General features: G+C 47.8%; 6 protein-coding genes across 6 annotated transcripts; 4 read left to right on the top strand and 2 right to left on the bottom strand.

Annotated features, from left to right (window-relative positions):
• Nucleotides 1-212: 212 nt before the first annotated feature.
• M430DRAFT_274957 (hypothetical protein) lies at nt 213-1,991 on the top strand (the record flags this gene model as incomplete). The annotated part of the gene is made up of 5 exons (XM_024865632.1): nt 213-299; nt 354-903; nt 1,009-1,156; nt 1,208-1,323; nt 1,431-1,991. The coding sequence occupies exons 1-5, from the start codon at nt 271-273 to the stop codon at nt 1,989-1,991; spliced, it is 1,404 nt and encodes a 467-aa protein (XP_024721239.1). The 5' UTR covers nt 213-270.
• A 462-nt stretch (nt 1,992-2,453) lies between these two features.
• Nucleotides 2,454-3,312, bottom strand: M430DRAFT_65734 (hypothetical protein; the record flags this gene model as incomplete). The annotated part of the gene is made up of 2 exons (XM_024869197.1): nt 2,971-3,312; nt 2,454-2,900 (listed from the first exon to the last, which is right to left on the bottom strand). The coding sequence occupies exons 1-2, from the start codon at nt 3,250-3,252 to the stop codon at nt 2,454-2,456; spliced, it is 729 nt and encodes a 242-aa protein (XP_024721238.1). The 5' UTR covers nt 3,253-3,312.
• A 1,463-nt stretch (nt 3,313-4,775) lies between these two features.
• On the bottom strand, nt 4,776-9,253 carry M430DRAFT_274953 (hypothetical protein; the record flags this gene model as incomplete). Its single annotated transcript, XM_024865631.1, has 7 exons — nt 4,776-5,432; nt 5,477-6,945; nt 7,001-8,061; nt 8,113-8,275; nt 8,324-8,690; nt 8,776-9,086; nt 9,248-9,253. The coding sequence occupies 7 exons, from the start codon at nt 9,251-9,253 to the stop codon at nt 5,081-5,083; spliced, it is 3,729 nt and encodes a 1,242-aa protein (XP_024721237.1). The 3' UTR covers nt 4,776-5,080.
• A 1,547-nt stretch (nt 9,254-10,800) lies between these two features.
• Nucleotides 10,801-12,654, top strand: M430DRAFT_57885 (hypothetical protein; the record flags this gene model as incomplete). The annotated part of the gene is made up of 4 exons (XM_024868698.1): nt 10,801-10,846; nt 10,902-12,289; nt 12,339-12,495; nt 12,542-12,654. The coding sequence occupies 4 exons, from the start codon at nt 10,801-10,803 to the stop codon at nt 12,652-12,654; spliced, it is 1,704 nt and encodes a 567-aa protein (XP_024721236.1).
• Nucleotides 12,655-13,908: 1,254 nt separating this feature from the next.
• Nucleotides 13,909-15,413, top strand: M430DRAFT_101339 (hypothetical protein; the record flags this gene model as incomplete). The annotated part of the gene is made up of 3 exons (XM_024860697.1): nt 13,909-14,052; nt 14,119-14,886; nt 14,946-15,413. The coding sequence occupies 3 exons, from the start codon at nt 13,909-13,911 to the stop codon at nt 15,411-15,413; spliced, it is 1,380 nt and encodes a 459-aa protein (XP_024721235.1).
• A 690-nt stretch (nt 15,414-16,103) lies between these two features.
• Nucleotides 16,104-18,383, top strand: M430DRAFT_18149 (hypothetical protein; the record flags this gene model as incomplete). The annotated part of the gene is made up of 2 exons (XM_024863803.1): nt 16,104-16,431; nt 16,570-18,383. The coding sequence occupies 2 exons, from the start codon at nt 16,104-16,106 to the stop codon at nt 18,381-18,383; spliced, it is 2,142 nt and encodes a 713-aa protein (XP_024721234.1).
• Between the last annotated feature and the right edge of the window lie 2,819 nt (nt 18,384-21,202).

The raw sequence follows: 21,202 nt of genomic DNA, 5'->3' as shown, positions 1-21,202 counted from the left end.
TCTAGTACCTCAAAAGGTCTCTTCGAAAGCTCGCAAGATACTATAACAAATATCGGTCAATTCGTCGCGCTTTATCCGATGTCTAGTCCTCTTCTGGGGCACCGCCCTCCACGGGTCGTGGTGACGAATAGTATGCTATATGCATATAATGCTATGCGTGGCAATAGTGACAAACAAAATCCCAATCATGGTCCTCTCCATGACGCCCTTTACTTGGATCTTAGAAGCGTCTCAGGCTTAGAGGCTGAGGGCCAAATCTACCTGCCAAAGATGTCCTGGTCGGAGTACATTCAAAGAGGGTGAGTTGTTACCATTTATATACTTGCTTGCGATTCTAAAACCTGCCTGATCAGAATTTCCAACCAGCAAACTTTCTTCTGGGATCCTTCTTCCCCGGCTACTATGCCGACAGCACAGCAAAGGGAATCCGAAGCATCGGGAGACTATAACCAGCCGCAGAGCCCAAGGCAGCACCCGCTGATATTCGACAGACACATAGAACAGAACCCGCCACGATCCAACCCAAACCACTATAGTGGAGAGCAGGGCTTTGCGAACTATGGCTATATCTTGATCAATGGCCAATGGGTGGATCCTGACAGTGAAGGAAAAATATTTGATGCATTCAACAGCCATGCAGATTCTTCCCAGTTCCAAAACGCTCCGATAGAGATATCAGCTCCATATTCCATGACGCAAGACCAAATGAACGCCCTTTACAAAGAACTATTCTGTGACGTACCGGATCCAGGATCTCCATACGGGGATCTCATATTCACAGGAGACTTTGGAGATTTTGAGGGAGACCCTCGTGCTCTGTACATATCACCGGCTACCTTTGCTCGCTGGGCTGCTGGTGTCAGCCGAGGGGATAGCTATGTGAGAACAAAGGTGGAAATAAAAGTAAGTGACCCTGAAATTTCCCAGATGAAGGACTTTCTTTATAGTTCTGTCCAATCTCACCAATTTCCTGCTGGTTTCGAGTGTTATTGCTAACTTGACAAATAGGATGAACCTTTGAGCCGCCGACGTCGCTCTAAGACTATCACAATGCCTCCCAAAATATATCGACAGCCACAATTCGATATCGAAACGGGATCTGTACTTTCCGGCATCTACGAAGAACCAGAACCCAGCTTGATTTACAGTGCTCGAGGTTTGTTCCTTCTATTTCCAAATGAGGTTCGCATTCTGATAACCCGCCTAGGAGTTGATCTGGTCAAACGTCCTTTAGAATTTGCAAGGAGCTACCCACGAGATAATCTTGAACTCGATCGAGCAGCTTTGTATTCTCCTGAATATATAGCGCAAAGTATAGAACATGTACGCCAGTGGCTTTCTTCAAGCATTGCTTCAACACCGCAGGTTTTCAATTCTGTCAGTATCTAGCCTTTCCTTGTTCCTATCATATTGCTTACTTTCTCAACTAGGAAGGAGTCTGCGATGACCTTGCCAGCCTGGATGATCCTCAAAGCGGACAGGTCAGATACGATCAGAAGAGGGAGCACCTCAGTCTTCTTCACCAAAAGCATCAGGAGGGTCTTTCACTGAATCGTCAAAAGTACATTCATACAAATAAATACCAGGAAAAATACGTACAGCTACATAGGGAGGTCTTCTTCATGAATCTGAAACTTGAAGAGCAAGAACACACAGGAGCACAACCACCTCTGCCAAAACCTAGGCTAGTTCTAACGGGAGTCAATACATCTCCATCAGAAGCCAATCCTCCTCCATTAAGGAAGTCTGCACAGCGGCAAGCACGACGCACTCAGTACAAAAGATATTTTGATGAACTCGAAGAGCGGCAACAAATCGGTATCGCGAGGACACGACTCACTAACCAAAGACTGGATCAGGATATGTTGACAATGCAGGAAGGCATGGGTGAGTTGCTCCAGATACATGAGAAGCTCCTTCAGTTACATGGTGTGGAGAACGTGGATGAGATTATCAACCTCTGCCCTGAAAGAAAAGAAATCCAGACTTAGGGACAGCATTCCTCGGAGAGCGGCGAGAGGGCCCCGTGTCTAAGATGCCTAATCACAGCTTTCGTTCAAGAGGTTATCGCTGATGGTTTTACTTTTGATTCTTTAGCTAGCAAAGTAGTCAGTCTGCTTTTGATGAATGCAGGCTGGACATTGCTGGAATTACACAACCGCCGTTGCCCTCTGGCTATAATTCAATTGGTTTAGGGGCTTGGTTTCTCCACAATATCGATGGGATATCATAAGTCGCTCGGTAGAGGTTAGGCCGGATGCGAATTGTACATTAGATTTCGAGGCTCGATAAGCCCTAGTTGTGCCCTACAAGATACCATGGCAATTGTATACATCCCGCGCAACCGCTATGAGAGGAGCAATGATATGATATCTACACACATCCAACGCCGCGTCCCTAACCACGACCCAGATTTATACTCGTACATTTACATAACCAGACGTCCAAGAGACCTAGTTGTTCTTCACAACACCAACCTTGGCTGCTCTCAAGATCCTGCCGTTGAGCTTGAAGCCCTTCTGCTGTGTGTGGAATACCGTGTTATCCTCTTTACCCTCCATAGGCGTCATGAATGTTGCTTCGTGCTCGTTGGGGTTGAACTTCTCGCCCTCAACACTGGGGTCAAATCTCTCCAGCCCATGCTTCTTCAACGTGGACATCAGGATCGTCTCGGTCATCCGAAGCCCATCATAGAGAGCAATCAAGTCCCGATTCTCCTCTTTGTCCTTCGCGTTCAGCTTCTCTGCCGGCACCGTCCCCAATGCTCGGTCCAGGTTGTCAACGGTGTCGACCAGGTCCTTTGCGAATTTCTGGATAGCGAAGTCCTTCGCCGCCTGCATATCACGCTTCGTCCGCTCCTGAAGGTTTCTGAAGTCTGCTACTGAGCGCAGATATCTGTCCTATAAAAAATCTTATGTTAGATGGTGCTGATCTCAATATCAGGGTCGGGGTAGGCAGCAGGAGACAAACCTTGAGCTCAATAATCTCCTTGTTTTTCGCCTCCAGCTCCTTCGCTGAATCCTCGGCTCCAGCCTCGGCCTCCTTCCCCTTCCCTTCCGGAGCAGCGGCTTCATCTTTTGCTGCCTCCTTCGACTCGGGTTCTGTAGCGTACCATCTTGAAGCTATGAGCGGCTTCGACGCTGGCGCAAATGCTGCTCTGAATTGGGGTCTGATCAACGAGGAGGCACGGGATGTAGAGGGTTTGCATGAGGTCAATGACCGGGAACTTCGGAGTAATGTTCTTTGGATCATGGCGGGTATTATGGTGTGGGATTTGTGAGATGTCGCGTGTCTGATGAAGAGAGTGTAGTTAATGCGAGCCCCAATATCGCTTGGTGAAGGTCGGATCAAATAAATTTTTAGCGTCCGTACACCGGCCATGGCAGAACAGTTAATCCGCAGATGGATTGCGCATGCTCGCTTAGCCCTTTACCCCTTTCTTTAGCGACAGGGTGGGAAGTGTTGTGCTTCATGTTGTCTTGGCTTGGACTCCTTATCCAGCACATAGTGTCATAGTGTCTATGTTGAGATATTTCCCTGGTATCTTCCTAGGCTAACAGACAAGTTGAAAGGTCTATTTTGAACACATCAACTCTGGTCAGAGTCTGGGACTTGGGCTCTCTCTGATTATCGAAGACCGTGGTCGTGATGGTTGTCTAAAGAGCAAGTCTGTGTTTCAACATGGTAGTCTCCTCTGATTTTATTTCAAAAGGATAGATCTTTCAACTATTTTTATAATGTAGACTTAGAGCTGTCAAAGTTCACCCGTCAAGAAGACTCTATTTTGGCTATTCGCAGCACCATACAATGGCTCTGCCCCGCTCCCCCTCGTCGTAACCTCACAGCCAACCCACAATCGTAACCACGCCGAGAAATATTCAAACAATTCACCAAGCACAAATCTCAAAGGTACCTATCTAGTCGACAGCTTCTCTTGATCGTCTTTGGCACCCAGTCTATCATCGACACGTCCTTCATCCATTCCGCTCTCCTACTCCTGGATGCTCCTCTCTGATCTTTAGTCAGGGTACATCACGCAAGCTACAGTACCCAAAAGCCCGCCCCTCTACAGAGTCAGTATGTCTGATAGCAAGAACGGTACGTTCTCTTGGCCCCTGGCAGAGCAGAGCATTGATAATTGAATCCACATTCAGACACTGCAATCTCTGGAGAGGGCAAAGGCTCCTCCTTGGGATCTACCCAGACCGAGCATACCCAGGCAGAGGATACACAGACCGAGAAAGTTAGACTCGAATCCCTATAAGTCAACCTTACCATCTTCTAATACCAATACACAACAGTTCCCAAGCTTGCCATCTTATCAAGGACCTTCTCTCCACAAATCCAAATCATTCACCGCCGCTGAGTCCAGCAATGCTGCAACGGAAGCCGAGGACATGACAGCAGTCGTTGAACGCCTTAAGCGCGAGAATCCGCCGCCATCTCTCCAGGAAGCTCGGGAGCAGCGTGCAAGCAACAAGGAACAGCGTAGAGCAAGCATCAGCCTGATCCGCAGCCGCACTGCCTCGAGGGCTTCAAACAGCGGAAGACCGTCGTTGGAGGGTGTGGAAAAAGGACACAATGCTTAAGAATGATTGCTCATACTTGTGGTGGTGCTCTCCGAGGTGAAAAAATATCTACGACAATGGGCAAGAGCAAATGCGGCGATAGATGGAATAGTGCACATGCGTTGGCATCACATTCTTGGAGAGTTAACCTGATTTTTTCTACAAACGGGACTCCCATTCAGATGCCTTTGATTTTAGAGACTAGGTGTCCTGGAAGGTTACTCTCTCGGAGTCTCTAGAATCAAATCTGTAACACTCCCTGCACAAGATACGCCAGTGAAAAGAAATAAAAAAAAACGCCCCTTTAGTAAACCATCAGACAGCCTGCGGAATCATCTCCATATGCATAAGTAGACCAGTAACGGAAAGTTTTGGCCATACCTCCTCTGCTATGTAAACTCTGGGCCAGCTGACCGCAGCATTGTTCAAGTAACTCGCTGCATAAGCACGGGGAATGCGCACGGAACAATTGGGATCCAACCTTGACTCACAACAGCATCTCCAATCACAGTTTAGTGTCCATATCCAGGCTGCAAAACTGGATGTTTGCGCTCCAAATCTTCCACTAGATGCTCTGCGTGCTCCCACTCTCTGTCGAAGTTGAAAACATCTGACGGATTCGATTGCATTGTAGCGTCAAAATTGAATTCGCGCCAAAATTGATGCTGGAATTCTTGAAAGACAACGGGCGGCTTTTCTGAATATTTGAAAAACTCGAAGTATTCTTTGTTGAGAATCAAATAGCGGATCAAGCGAAATAGGAACTCTACAATGCGGACATCGAACAGCAGAAAGCAAGCATTAAGAGTCCGCTTGAGAGCCTCCTTCTTCGGATCACCGCTGAAGAGTTTTATCCTGATGGTTCTTAACAATTGTAGGAAGGAATGTGCAAATCGAAAAGGACTTACGTGTATATCACATCAGCATGTGGATTGCTCCGCTGTGCTGGACCAGTAGCTCTGGACTTGAACACAGCATACTCGCCGGTTCTCTTGAATGACTCGCTCACATCAAAGCTTTGTGGGCGAGTGTAATTGAACTTCTTTGCCCAAGCCATGAATAACCGAGGAAAGTCTCCAGAAGAGCAATACACCGAGAAGGCCCTCTGGCGGAATCTCTCTGCCGACTCGTCGTAACCCGACAGCGGAACAATCGAATTCGGTTCGTAGGTTGGTTCTGGAATATCGTGGGTCATATATCTCTCGGACGCTGACAACCGCGTACAGCGTTGCGAATGACCGTAAGCGTCGGCCAGAAGACAGGCAATGGAGCAGTATCGGATATTGCTGTATGGACCACAACCTGAACATAAAAACACGGGGTTTTCGTTGCTAGCAATTGTACGTTCCTGACAATAGGTGCAATTGTATGGAACAGGACTAAAATCTGGAGCTTGATGTCGAGGGCGTTCATTAACTTCGTTCGAGGGTTCCTTGACAGAATAACTACTTTCCATCGGCACCGTACCACGCTGCTGATGTCCATGGCCGGGCAAGCTTCGAGGATGAGGGTAGTCTGTGGCCTCCGTTGCCGTGGGAAAGTTGGTAGTAGGATGCGAATCAGGTTGAGCTCTGATTCCTGTATTGTGACCGTCGGAATTATGAACATTCGTTCCAGATGTTTGATCGACGTACTGGGAGGTTGTGTAAGAGGCTCCGGGAGTCTGGCCAGAAACACCAGGGTTGAGGTTAAGACCCGCTTCCATGTTTTCCGTCATATGCGAAAGAGACGAATCTTGTGCGCAGTGGTTGTCGGTGTTGCCAGTAGGGATACTGGCACGGCCAGCACTCATTACGTGATCGTGTTCTCCGCCATATGAAGCATTAGGGCTATGCTGAAAGTCCTGGTCCGTGGGAGGGGGTTCGTTTGGAACCTCCGGGAGATCGACCACCCCATCAGCTGCAGCAAGATGTACGTGTGGTCCATCCTCAACATCTTTGATTGATGTGGGAATATGGTGGCTTGGTCCAGAACCACTGCCTTTGGAACTGTTGTCGTCGGTACCTCGATCACTGCTGGCATCCTTCATTGGACACGAAGAGGCTGTGAAATGGTGTGGTTCTTCTACGTCTTTCGAAACTTCTTGCTCGGCTGGGGTGGGCGATGCTGAAGCTTTGGAAGGTATAGCAGAGAACTCATCCGAATTGATGATCTTGTTCTTTTCAACACCCTTTACGACAGATTCCATATTTGCGACTAGCTTCTCTGTCTGGCCCATTGTAGGGTTTAGAGCTGGCTTATACGTCGCTTGACTTTTGCGGGATTTCTGAAGGTGTGCATCCTTTCTTGTCGATGTATTTTGCTCTCTATGGGGCCCCTGAGGATTTAGTGAGGTGCCATATTTCCGCGACTGTCGCGACGGCTGCTGGGGGGGATTCTAAAGCAAAGATTAGCAAGAAATACAGGATACGAGGTAACACCGAGTTACATACCATTTGAAAGCTCTGATTAGATAGTGTTGTTGCGTCTTTAAAGGACTGTCCCGCCAAGTGGTCTGATGCGTGTCTCGAGCTTGTGGACTTTCCTAATCCTCGTGTGAGCTTACTCGACTTTCGAGATGATTTAGACTGCACAACGCTCCAAGCCCCACCCTCCTCATCATCTGGTGGCTTATCGGATGTACCAGGCTGTTCTTGTTTTGATGGTTGATCAGATGTACCAGGCTGGTCTTCTTTTGATGTCCCAACCTCAGAGGGCTTGTGAGACGATGACCTTGCGAATCCACTAGGAACACATTTGGTGTCAGATGCTGTCTCGGACGCCGGGACCTGTTTGGATTTGCCCTTATTCTTTTTTCTCTTCCGACGCGTCTTTCCATCGGCCTGATTTATCTTCATAGGCTCATCCTTGGCCAATGAATCAGCAGTGCCCATTGAATGACTGATCCTAAGATCAAGAGCAAGATGACCAGTATTATCAGCAATTTTCTTACTGCCATTGTTGCCATTGGAAAAGCTATCGTTGCTCTCGTTCACGACAGAAGGGAAATGAGTGTTAGCAACAATACTCTTGGCTTTATCGGCGGAGGTATTAGTCGTATCTGTAACCGGGTCATTAGTCTGATCAACAGTAGTACTAACAGTCCGTTGCGAAGCAACGGCCTCGTCGCTCAAATCTCGCTCGGCGGCTTTGATGAGCTGTGTCTGTTCCCGCACCACGAGACCTTGAAAAGGAGAGCGTCGGCGAACGGACTCTTCCAACTCATTATTCATAATGAGATCTTGGAGGAATATGGCAAGTACCGAATCGCGGTGAATGACGTCCCCCCTCAAAATCTCGCTCCAGTCACCCTGGTAGTAGGTAATGACATAGTTTATTCCATGTAATAAAGTTTGGTCTTGGGGACCAGACTCTAGCTCGTTTTCCTGCTTTGCATCTGATATAGATTCGTAATAGTCCGCATCATGTACTGTGTTTCCATTGAAAAAATTGGCGGCGAGTTTTTCGAAGCCTGGCGATAATGGGAAGACGTAGGACGACTCGGACATAACATCTACCTGATTATCAGTGGGAAGATAATGGATTCTGATGAGGTAAAACGCACCGACAAGCACACTCCATGCTGCTATCCCTCTCATGTGCACTGTCTCTTCTCCCATGAAGGCGGCAAATTGTCTATGACTACCATGAAGCTTATACCTAACCATCGGAGGGGGTTTATCTGGGTAAAGGCGCAGTGAGCGAGTGCATAATCGAGTGTTGAAACCCTTTGATACATTAGCAGGGGATGCACATCAAGGGGAGAGCAGATTTACAGCCTCAAAGACTTTTGGTTCAATTGACATCTTGCCCTCTGGGAGTGCAAGCTCTGTTTTGGAGTAGTTCACTAAGAAAGCCGAATAGAGCCCCATCGCTTTCCAGTCGGGGGGTAGGTCTGCGAGATACGAGGACAGTCGATGGACAGTAAATTGGCGTAGAGCCTCTGACGCTGACGCCGACGAGCGAAGTGTGTTTTGAATGAGCTCCTCAAGAGAGATAGCTTCAGCCGTCCTGTTGCGATGATCGACCGAGGCGAAGAACTCAGACCTTCCCAGCTGTGCTGAGGAGATTGACTCTGTCAGATTATTATCATTGGCCGAGTCTGCCCCGGTAGAAAAATCCTTTGGCTCTAGGGATTCAACACTGCTAGACTCATTAGCAGCTAGAGACGGATATTTTGTATGGCACAAAGATCTCAGGCTTATCATAGGTCCTAGAGATGACTTACTGGCGATGTTGATTACTGCGGGCGAAGCCGAATCCAGAAGCAATTGTAGACACGTCTGATGATCTAACGAGATCCAAGAAATTGGGATCGCGTAGGATACTGTGAGATGTCGTAGGATTGCTCGAAGAAGCCAGCGCCTCTCCAGAGTCGTGGAGAAGCTGGGATGGGCTAGTCTGAGTAGAAGAATGGTATTGGAGAGAAGCCAATGGCAGAAGCTGATCTTCTGGCGTGTCCGCGTGGATTCGATCCGCACTGTCAGCCTCCCGGCAGAGATCAGTGGCGCCTTCTGAAGACGACCAAATTGATGATCCCTAAAGAACAGTTAGCAGGGAGGTAAGTATGCAGTTACGTGTTTGATTTGGGTTGTGGTCTAGTATAGTGTGGAAGATCGGGTAGAACTTTTGGCTTTCCCATTCTGGATGTGCTTGTCGTCCTGACGACAGTTGACTACAGCTAGGAGTTGAATCCTTACCTCCATAGTTGGGGCGCGATACCGTTGTTTGTTGACAGGCAGATGGTGTGTTACGAAATTTCAGTTGGTGGGGGGGAGGAGAACGAAGAACTTGAGGTTGGTGTTCGCGCAGCATTGAATTTATTAGGTATATTACATGCGCGCGCGCGAAGCGAGGTGACGCTTGAGAAGCTCACTTTATCTCCCTCCTCTCTAGCATCGACGTGAGTCCTGATCCTTGTATCACTAGCACGCCACGGGCACAGGACAGACACGGACACAGGAAGGCGAAATTAAGCCATAGCACAGCCTTTACTAACAGCGTGCCTAGCAGCAGGGAGAAGCGTCAAACTTTGGGCTCCTATGAGAACGTAGCGATCCTAGGATGAGGGACTAAGGATGGCATCTGTATCTACGTTCCCTTCCCTCACTAAAATGAGAATGTCCAAAGTATATTGATATCCAAGTACTCTAATAATAACAACATTAACTTAGACTGTTGTGGACTCAGAGGGCCGAGAAGAGGCTACAAAAGTCCAGGATCTGATGGGACCTACCTCTCCCCTCCTCTCCTTTTCCTTTCTTTACTAGAGACACATTGTCTGCGGGCCATCTCAGATCCCTAGGGTTGGCCAAGACCTCTCTGTAAAGTGATACTTATGAACCCTTATTCACAACAACACAGCCTCTTAGATAACCCCCTTGCCCAGCACAGAAGTGACTTATGCGGGTTGAGCTGCGTAATTTGGATATGAACAAAGAAACACCTATAACACAGGGGCTTTGGAATAGTGGAAGTGCCAGTCTAGGACCACAAATATCACTTGGGGGTGAAAATTGTAGACCTTTAGCACAGGTGGGCCTGTAGATTGGAATACTTTCAACGACAGGCATCATATACTACTGACTTACGAAAGCAGTCAATTTGCCAGCAAACAATAACAAACTAGGGCTTTACAAAGACTTGGCTTTAAAGGTGATATGATAGCTGAGCTAGGTAGCGAGGTATGTGTGGTGAATATCGCCTTAGAGAAAACAGTTGAAGGTATAGCCGTGGCAAGATCTGTCGGGTCAAGCACTACTAAAGTGTCATCCTGAACATCAAGAAGAACAATAAACACAGCAAGCATCAAGTAGTAAAGAAAGGGGAATGTAAACTGGAATGCAAAGGCATGCCAGCTTGAGAGGCGAGGCTTGTCGTTAAGCTGGGAACGCCTAGCTCTTTATACTGTGAGGCTCAAGGTATCCCTGGAGTTATTCTATGAACTTTGCCGAATTCGGCTAGAACTACACCACTTCATGAAAGTGTTCCAAAACTTTGACAGCAGAACTCTTGCAAAGCCCAAAGGCCAACATTACAAGGCGCAGTGCCACAAGACACAGACACGCTTTTCCTCTTGCTTTCAAGCAAACCTGGATGACTCGGGTATCTGTCCCCTACAGGACTTGCCGTTGCGACAACTCGCCCTTCATATTTGCGCCATTCTCCTGCGGTAGCCTTCTCTTTCTCGACGACACTATCAGCCTATCTCTGCTCACCCTCACTCGTGCACCTGCACACTAACTTTCACGGCATGGCAGACCAACAACCGAGCATCAGCTCCATTCTGGCTGCTCTGGGTGAGTAGAACTCTGGGATCTCTATATTGGTTTCTAAAAGCTGAATCTCTCATAGCGGCACAACGTCCTAACCCAGCACCTGCTCAAAACCAACAACCTGCATACCAACAAGCGGCGCAACCCCAGCAGCAAGCCCCCTATGCGGCACCACCTGGTGGATATGCACTGCCGCAGCCTACAAATTCCGGTAGCGTGGACCTAAGTAGCATCAAGCCTGTCAACTCGGGGACCGTCAGCATCGCTGATGCTATCGCGAAGGCAAAGGCAATTGCGGCAGAAAAGGGCGTTTCGTACGAGAGACCCTCTTCCTACAGCGGCTCAGACCTTCGACTTGCTACAGGTAGACCGTACAGAAGCTCGAGATCGCGATCCCGATCTCCGCCTCCCGCCCGTCGCGATGCCTTCCGAGATAACTTCAACCCATATCGAGACGAGCGAAGAGGCGACCGAGCCCCACCGGCCAGAGACTACCGTGAACGCTCCTTCTCTCCTGGACTGCATGGACGAGGAGCAGGCGGTACCTTCTCACCTCCTCACAGTAACGGTGCCTACGCTCCTCCTCGCGAGCGATCGCCAGCCCGTGGCGGAGAAGATAATGTTGAATCTCTTTCTATCGAATCAAACCTTGTTGGGTTGATAATTGGCAGGCAAGGCGAGAATCTTAGGCGTGTCGAAGCTGAGACAGGTTGCAAAGTGCAATTCATAACTGGCCCTGATGAGACTGGCCCTTACAGGCAATGCAAAATCACTGGGCCACGAGCACGCCGAGCTGAAGCTAAAGCTGAGATAAACCGTATTATTGACGACAGCGGCATGGCTGGTAATTCACGAGCAGCCATTGACAGGACACTCCGAGATGCTCCACCTGCACGGACTTCCTCACACCAGCCGGCCTTGAGGGATGGCGAAGACAGTATGCAAATTATGGTTCCGGACAGAACAGTTGGCCTTATTATTGGCCGTGGCGGAGAGACCATCAGAGACCTACAGGAACGAAGTGGTTGTCATGTTAACATTGTTGGAGAGCAGAAGAGTGTTAACGGCCTTCGACCAGTGAACCTTATTGGCTCTAGGGAAGCAGCTGCTCGTGCAAAGGATTTAATTATGGAAATCGTCGAGAGCGATAGCAAGGGTACAACAAGCAAAGATCGCACTTCAGCGCAGAGAGATCAGGCTCGAGATACGGGCTATGGGAGTGGACATGGCGGAGGAGGCGGTTTGGATAAAGTCAACGATTCCATATTCGTACCATCAGAAGCTGTTGGCATGATCATTGGCAAAGGTGGAGAAACGATCAAGGATATGCAGAGCACTACCGGCTGCAAGATAAATGTCTCGCCATCATCAGGACCAGGTGAAATTGAGCGTGAAATTGGCCTTGTTGGCTCTCGGGACGCAATCGCTGCCGCCAAGCGTGCCATCGAAGATAAAGTAGAAGCAGTGGTGAGCAGACTATGTCACTTTTGCAAGCAATGTATTGATCTTCTTGCAGCAACAGAAGAGCGCCGGTGGTGGGGCCGGCCGTGGCCGTGCTCCCCAAAACGACTATGGCGATCGGGCTTACTCTCACTCATCTTACTCTCAACCTCAAGGGCAAGCGCAGTCCCAGGTTGCTCCTCCAACTGGACAAGATGATCCTTATGCAGCATGTATGATATTCCCCATAGCCGCCTATCTAGAACCCGATGCTAATAGATCTAGACGGCGGATACCAAGCATATGTAGCGCTCTGGTATCAAGCGATGGCTCAACAACAGCAGGCGGGCCAGGCCCAAGGCGATCCCTCCAAACCACCCGGAACCTCGTAAGACGACGCTGACCTCGATTGTGGACAACACCCTTGACTGCTTGACTTGCATGATTCGCATAAACCTTCGCCTGAGATTGCATTTGAGACCATGATTTCGACTATGGATCGATATGACAGCCTGCATGCACTTGATGCCCGAGTTGATGACGATTATATTTCCTGCTTACTGGTCCTTATTTCTTACTTCCAATTGCTCTCGCAGTTCACGCCCGGATATTAGATCCCTGGATGTTGCTCTCCACGATTGACATGCCTCGATGATAGCCTCGATTCCGATCATTGATCTTTGGTCTTGCTGAGGAGCTCGACTACACGCGTATTGATCTATCTGACGATTCTGACCTCGATTGACATGATCTTGATCTCAGCATCACTCGACTCAACACCTCGTACATGATTGCAATGATTACGATGACTGCAATGATTTTCAAGTGCAATCTCTGGCTATCCTGCTCTGCTAGCAAGCCAAGCCAACAATTTGCTCATAGGCTACCTCATGCGTGCTTCTAAAGTGCCCGCCTTTATGCTCCTGGTTGATGTTAGCCATTCCATTGAAAGTGCTCTAGCAATTCTGGAACCTAGGTATTGAAGTGCCGAAAAGCTGGTTCGCAAAGGATGCTCTTGATGCCTCTGCGCTTGCAGACTTCCCTGCTGAATTCTACGTATAATAATGCCCTTACCAGACACATACCCTCGCAAGCAGGGTTATAGTAAGGACTGATCCTGGGTCATGCTTATAATTGAGGGTGGGAGCAAGACTGTGTGTACTGTAGGATAATGACTAAAAATATCATCGTACTTTGAGAATGCCATGGTGATGAATATGAATAGTAATGTTACTTGATAGGAATTTGCTCCTTGGTAGCCATAGATGCTCTGAAAAGTACATATATACTTGATAGGTACGTAAGGTACCTAGGTACAGTAATCGCTCACCCAATGGAGCTGCCAGCCCCGCAGCCTCAGCCTCAGCCGCCCCAGCCGCCTCAGCCTCGTGTTTTTCATGCCTTCGAAATCAGGCGACCACAGGCCATTCAATACTTGTACCGCTAGATCAGAAATTCGAGCTCTCTTCTTAGATCGCGTTGACTTTGCGACAACGCAAGTATCTTATTATCCACGACCTCTGTTGCATTAACGCGTTACCGATTTTTACCAGGCAGCCCTTCCTCGAGATTTGAAAATCTCTGCTAGTCGCTTCCCTCCAAGTCGTCCTATTCTCCAGTCCAATACCCGTATTGTCAACCACACCATGGTTCAGATCAGCGAAGTCAAGGGCAACGCCCGCGACAACCGTACATTCGCGCATACACATATCAAGGGGCTTGGTCTCCGACCTGATGGTACTGCGGAGAGACAAGCGGCTGGGTTTGTGGGTCAAGTTGCAGCTCGGGAGGTAGGAATTATTACGTTTCCCCCGACGAAAGCTTCGCAGATGGGCTGATGACTTTCTTTTCCATAGGCATGCGGCGTAGTGGTTGATTTAATTCGGGCACAGAAGATGGCTGGCAGGGCAATATTGCTTGCAGGAGGACCTGGAACAGGCAAGACAGCTCTTGCCCTCGCCATAAGCCAAGAACTCGGGACGAAGGTACCGTTCTGTCCGATTGTTGGCAGCGAGCTATATTCGACAGAAGTCAAAAAGACTGAAGCCCTGATGGAGAATTTTCGAAGGGCCATTGGTCTGAAGGTCCGCGAAACAAAGGAGGTTTACGAAGGCGAAGTCACCGAGTTGACACCGGAGGAAGCAGAAAATCCTCTGGGCAGCTATGGGAAGACGATTAGCACATTGCTAATTGGTCTCAAGAGTGCGAAGGGCCAGAAGAAGCTACGATTAGATCCCAGCATTTATGAGGCCATCCAAAAGGAGAGAGTTACGGTTGGGGATGTCATCTACATAGAAGCGAACACTGGAGCCTGCAAGCGTGTTGGAAGGTCTGATGCATACGCTACGGAGTTCGATCTAGAAGCCGAGGAATATGTGCCAATACCAAAAGGAGATGTGCACAAGAAGAAGGAGATAGTACAGGACGTCACATTACACGATCTCGACGTTGCGAACGCAAGACCGCAAGGAGGACAGGATATTATGAGCATGATGGGTCAATTGATGAAACCAAAGATGACTGAGATCACTGAAAAGCTTCGAACAGAGATTAATAAGGTCGTCAACAAGTACATCGATCAGGGTGTCGCGGAGCTTGTGCCTGGCGTCTTGTTCATCGACGAGGTATGTATATGACTGATTCCGCTTTATTTTTGTCCAACCATTGACAGTACTATCCATAGGTCCACATGCTTGACATCGAATGCTTCACGTATCTCAACAGAGCACTCGAATCCAGCATCTCACCTATCGTCATTCTCGCTTCAAACCGTGGCATGTGCACCATCCGTGGCACCGAAGATCTAATCTCCGCCCATGGAATTCCTCCCGATCTCCTGGCCCGACTCCTGATCATCCCTACAAACCCTTACGAGGCTGAAGAAATCAAGAGAATCATACGGATCCGAGTTACGGTGGAAGGCCTCGCGATAACAGAGGCTGCTCTGGATAAGATCGCTGACCACGGCTCCCGCATTAGCCTGAGGTATGCGCTGCAGCTTCTCACGCCATCCAGCATTCTTGCGCGAGTAAGCGGGCGCAATCAGATTGATGTGATGGATGTGGGTGAGTGCGAGGATTTATTCATTGATGCTCGGCGGTCTGCAGCTATCGTGAACAACGCCCAGATAGAGAACGGGTTCATTTCATAGACGAACAGGCGGTCATGCCACAGGTCGGGTCTGGTCTGGTCTGGTAGTTCATTATAAAAAGTTTGGTACGTGTCGTTTGTTTGGCGTCAAGGCCTGTCCTGTCTCAGATGGTCGTTTGCGGTGGGTGGGCCGGGGAATGGGAAGTACCTTTGTACTTGGTATGTACAGTACGTGCTGTTGTTGTAGTAAGCGAGGTAAACCAAATCGGGGTTCAACTATTCACATTCTTCACTTGCCAGCCCTCGCATATTTTGCGCCTTTCAATGAACATGGATGCCAGAGAGTATTTTGGCGTGTTTGGCGTGTTCCAGTGGGCATGCTCAGCAAAAGTTGCACCAGCACATCACGTCCCGTCTGGAAGCAGTATCCTACCTCTGGGTCTTGGGGAAAGGCCCTGAGGACAAAGGAAAGTGGCCCCTTGCGCCTGCAGTTACAGCTATCACGGCTCTCCCGAGACAACAAAGACATCTCACCTGCAATAATGGTCCCGTTAGTCCATGGCTGGCGTCGTTGAGAGGAAAGATCATTGTTTTCCTTTCCATCAATGGCCACTCCATACAAAGGGTCTTCAAAACAAGGAGAAGAAGCCCATTCACACCCTCTTCAACGCCCGACCTTTTGACTATCCTTCCCCCATACTCTGCGATCTGAAGGTTCCCCTCAACATCTTCTCCAAGTAGATCCACCATCATGCCAGATACGGTTGTGTTGGACTCCTCGAACCTGGATCCTCCTCGATCACCTGTAAGCATCTCGACAGAGCCTAGCCGACGTGGCTCAATCAAGCCGGTACATCGCCCTGAGAAGCACGCAGAACCACCAACAGCCTCTTCTCCGCCCGCCCGTTTGACGAGGAAGAGAGCAGCAACACTTCATGCTGAGACTGCAAACCTTCCTCCGAACATAGAAGGCCTTGCTCTCAACAGTGCGAGTACCACAGGACCAGTCACGTCTGACCTGACAAGAGAGCAAGTATGCCTTTGTCAACCCGATCCTAAGATCCCTCGTCCACGAAACGGTGCGTGACCTGCTCTCTTTGATGGCTCTCTCAATTGATTGGCCTTTCTAAGGATTGCTTCAATCTTTTCCTTTGTTACATACCTCCTCAAAGGCTCTTTGATGCAGACTCCATAGCTAACTTGACGCCTGATCGTAGCTTTCATTCTTTACCGTCAACATTATCAGGCGCAGGTCGTCGCTCAAAATCCAGGCCTTGCAAACCCTGAAATTTCAAAGATAATCGGCGAACGATGGAGAGAACAGGCACCTGAAGTGAAGAGTGACTGGAAAAGATTAGCTGAAGTAGATAAGGTCCTTTTTACCTGCATTGTGTGGAAGGTGCTAATTGCCGTCATCGAGAAGGAAGAAAAACAACGACATCAGCGACAATATCCAGGGTATCGATACCAACCTCGACGTGCAGGTAAACCGAACGGAGCACGTCCAGTTTCTGCTTCCTCGGCCGATGATTCAGTGCGCTGCCCAAAGTGCGGTGGCAGATACATCTCCACGCCAAGTACACCCTTGACCCCCTTCACGCCTGGCTTTGGAGTTGGATCTACCACCAGAAACGAGCGTCTTCCTCTGCCGTTCACCCCGCCAGCAATTTCTCGAAGCACGGCCTTGGAGCAGCCAAGGTATACATCACAGATGGACAACGTCAGGATGGATAGCCCACGAGCAGGCCCCCTGCACCAACAAGGCCATCGCCGTGCTCCGTATCCACATCCGCAGCAGCTTCAAACTCACCGTGAACGAGACGAGGATATGGACCTACTAAGTCCATCATCAGACCAAAAGCGCCGTCGATACAATACCGAGCCACAGCCCCAACGTGGCTATCCATCCTCGTCGCCGATATCTCATACAGCCCCACAAGCTTTCTCCCGTAGTGGGGTCCAAATGCCCGCTACGGGCTATAGACCACAGCAACTACTAGGTCCAGGCATGCTCTCCCGAACTGGAAATGTTAGTGCATCTCCGCAACAGTCCCTCATGGTCCAACAGTCACGCCATCAGTATCCGAGTCGCTCAGACACTTTCGATGAATCTCTCCGATTGCCACCCTTGCAAACACAACTTTCAGGTCCAAACCAGCCCTCTTCTCATAGAACAGATCCACGGGCGGAGAACCGCGATAGCCAGGCTAGGAGCGTAGAGGCAATGGTGATGACAATACCATATGTTAATAAGATCAAGGTTTTAACCAAAATTTCTCCTCCCCTTACACCACCTGGCCCCACGAGTCCTGCCCAACAAATCCGTGGTGCCGTGATTGCAGTTGAAGGTGCAGACAGTGCGCTTCTATCTGAAGTCGGTTCCTTCATCAATGAACATCTCGGCAGGGACAGCTCTTGTGCCATGAAGACCTGGACTAGCTCCACGCCCTCCGTGAAGGAGGCACCCACCCCAGCAGTCGACACAGAGATGACGGACGCCTGTGTCGCCTCTAATAAATCTTCTCCAATTGAGGATACAACTCAGACACCCTTTGTTGAATATTTATCTATAATATCCGAGTGGCACAAAAAGTCCCGGGAGATAACGAAGTACATCACCACCACTCCTGCTCTTCCCGGAGCTGATCTGGACAGCGCATCCTCGCCGCAATCCCCTGCAGCGAAAGTTCTTCCTATAGCTCTCCTTCCACAGGGCTTCTCTCTCACCACGTCCGACACATTTGCTCTCCGGATACCTATCAACGACTCTTATGCCCCAGTTGACCACTGGCAATGGATGGCTACTCTCTGGCGGGGAATAATTGGCCCAGATCTTACGGTTTACGTGAAGAGGGTCGATAAGGAAGAAATGGAAAGGTATGGTGGCGTGGAGATCCGAGCAGATTGTGCTGGGATTGTAGTAAGGGTAGCTGAAACGGGGAAGATGGACGAGAAGACCGCGAGGCGGTTAGGTTTTGAAGTTATGGAATTCGTCAGGAGTATTGAGGGTGGCTTTGAGATAAGCCAATGATACGACTTACACATAGTATCTGCTAATATGTGTCTAGATATGGAGGTAGGTTCAAATGTATTATTCTACTGTATATAAACCAGGCTACTTAGAAATAGATAACTGTTACATATCTCAATAACGCGTTTAACACAGGTGCATTTATGTGAAATTTTGTAGGGCGCTTCGGTAGAGGGCTCAAGAATTTAGACTTCTAACCGAAGGATGATAGCAATTGGGCCGTCTGTTGTTCCCGGCCTTGATTTATTGGCCGCACCGCAAGCACGGCTTCTCTTCTTATACGCAATCACTTCCACAGCCTCGGTTTGTATCTTCTGCGATTATCTCTTCGTTCACCATACAGTGTGGGAAATCAGATCAAACTGGCAATAGAAACAGTAGAGATTACAAACCTGAATGGATCAACTGAGGACAGTGAGGAGAGATTGGCCCCCCAGGTCAGGGGACAAAACCTCAAGTCGACGGTCTGAAATGAAAACCCCAAGAGACCATGTCTGCAGCATCATTCAGAGCAGCTGGGATGGCGTGTGGAGTTCATCGGTCTTTATCAACCATGAGATAGATATATACCTCTGCTAATATAAGGAAACTATTTTAGTGGGTCCCCTCTCTCAACTCGTCTTTGCTTTTCCCCTTTGTGACGCTTTCTATTGATCATGTATCCTTATCACATTAATATCTTCGATTACTTCCGAGAGTCTACAATCGACTTGCAGCGGTGCTAGGTAGTTGTGGTGCTGCCGTAAGGATATTTTATATCCGTCGGTTCGTCTAATTGGGGAATATTAGATGGAGATCTGACAGTACGTACCTAGCGCATAGCGTGTTCTCAAGATGAGTAGATGAAGTCAAGTCGGGTCGTCCGCCAAGGTCTTACCTTAGCCAACAATGCCGAGTAATGGATTACACACCTGCACCTTACGAAAGATGGGATTATCAGTCGAGACCACAATCCTGGATGGTGTATTTTTGAGTATCAAAATCTGTAGCTTGCCGATCCTAAAGCTTAGGCATGGCATGGGTCGTGGGTTACCTTAGGTACTGTAATGGGGGGGGGAGTTCGTGTTTATTAGTAGGTTGTATTCTCTAAGTAGGAGAGTGCCACCATTGTAGGCTTATAGCTAGCTAAGCGAACCCTATTAAATAATAGTACTATCATGTAACTATTTCCTATCGCTACAAGGTACCCCTAGACTTATAGTAAGTACCTACGATCGATAAAAGAAGAGCAAACTATTCTAGTAACCTGTATACATCCTATAATAGTAATTCGCTAGCTAATTCTAGTACCTATAATCCCTTACCCGCCTACTAAGGTAGTCGCCCGACTAAACTTAGAAGCTGTAAGGGTTAGTAAGATCTAAGTATCGCGTTCCTAGTTAGCTAGCGAACTTTATTACTACTAGGTTAATATTAAGTAATACTATCCTTATATCATAGGTCTAGTTAGTATTAACAGAGAACCTTATTACGCCTGCTTAATTAGTTCTAGGCATATATACTTTTAAATCGTCTAGATAGTACTTCTTAATTCGACTGTCTTTATATATGTTTGTTACCTTAGCTAAGATGTCTAAGGTTATTCTAGTTAGAAGTCTAGGACCTATCTATCGTGTCTCGAGTTTACGTCCTTTCTCTTTGTCTAGCTAATAGTTACGTATAAAGACTAGATCTCCTTATAAGGGTTTAAGGAACCTAGGATTCTTTATATTCTCTAACTTTAAGTAAGTATAGGCGATTAATACTACGACTCGGTCTCTTAACTCTTTACGTTTCTCTTAAAGGAATAACTAATACTCTCTTAGGACTACTAATAATGTAATAATATTAGATTAATAGTCCTAGTTAACTTACTAATGTAGTTAACAATTAGTGTAGTTAGTCGTATTTTTAGCCTTATGCCTATTGTTATTAAGAGCTACTAGTCGCTTGATTTCTAGTATCTATAGCTATGTTAAGATATATCTAAGTATTATTTTAGCTAAGGAAAAGGAATGTGTCCTAACTAGCCTAGTGTTAATTACTAAAGAGATTTCTCCTAAGGTAAAGGGCTATATTAGTACTGACTAGGGCCCCTTCTTAATAACCTATTTCCTAAGCTATACTAAAACTAACTAAACACATTACTTGATTAAGCTAACTAACTATAGATAGGTAATAAGTACGTAGTCTACAAATAATCTATAGGATTTAAATAAAGTATAGGTCTTAACTATAGTAAAATGACTTTTATTGTCTAAGTATACTTGTTCTAGCTACCTAAAAATTAGTACTAGGTAGTTAACCTAGAAATCGATTACTATAGCTAAGTCTACTGTTATGTATACCTTAATAAATACTATTTTATTATTATTGTTCTTACTGCCTATACCTACTACATGTAGAACCTCTATACTACATAAATCACGTAGTAAAACCGTGCTAAAGCCGGGTAAAAACCTACGTACTACTACTTGTGTTTATACTATTATAGCGCTACTAGGGCGCCGGGTCCTTATCGCTACCCTACTAGAACTTAACCTTTTAGCCTAGTAATACTAAACATACTAACAGGACGCTAGTAAGGCGCCGGCAAGGCGCCGGCTACTAGCTAGGGCTACTCTTTCTCTTATAACTCTTTTACTAGGTAGTACTTAGCTAGACAGAACTATAGGAATCGGCCGGTAGACAGTAGCTAACGGATTAGTATACAAGCGCTCTTACCTTTCTTTGTTACTACCGTAAAGTCGCGGAACGTCTATAGCGCTCTTAGGTAAAGCGCTTACTATAAGGCCTGCCGCTATTAATCTAGCTACTAGTAGTTAAGGACTAGGTAAGCT

The sequence above is a fragment of the Amorphotheca resinae genome (assembly GCF_003019875.1).
Source record: "Amorphotheca resinae ATCC 22711 unplaced genomic scaffold M430scaffold_5, whole genome shotgun sequence".
NCBI classification, from domain to species: Eukaryota; Fungi; Ascomycota; class Leotiomycetes; order Helotiales; family Amorphothecaceae; genus Amorphotheca; species Amorphotheca resinae.
Note: the sequence above shows the minus strand (reverse complement) of the source record. Positions and strands in the feature narration are given on the sequence as shown.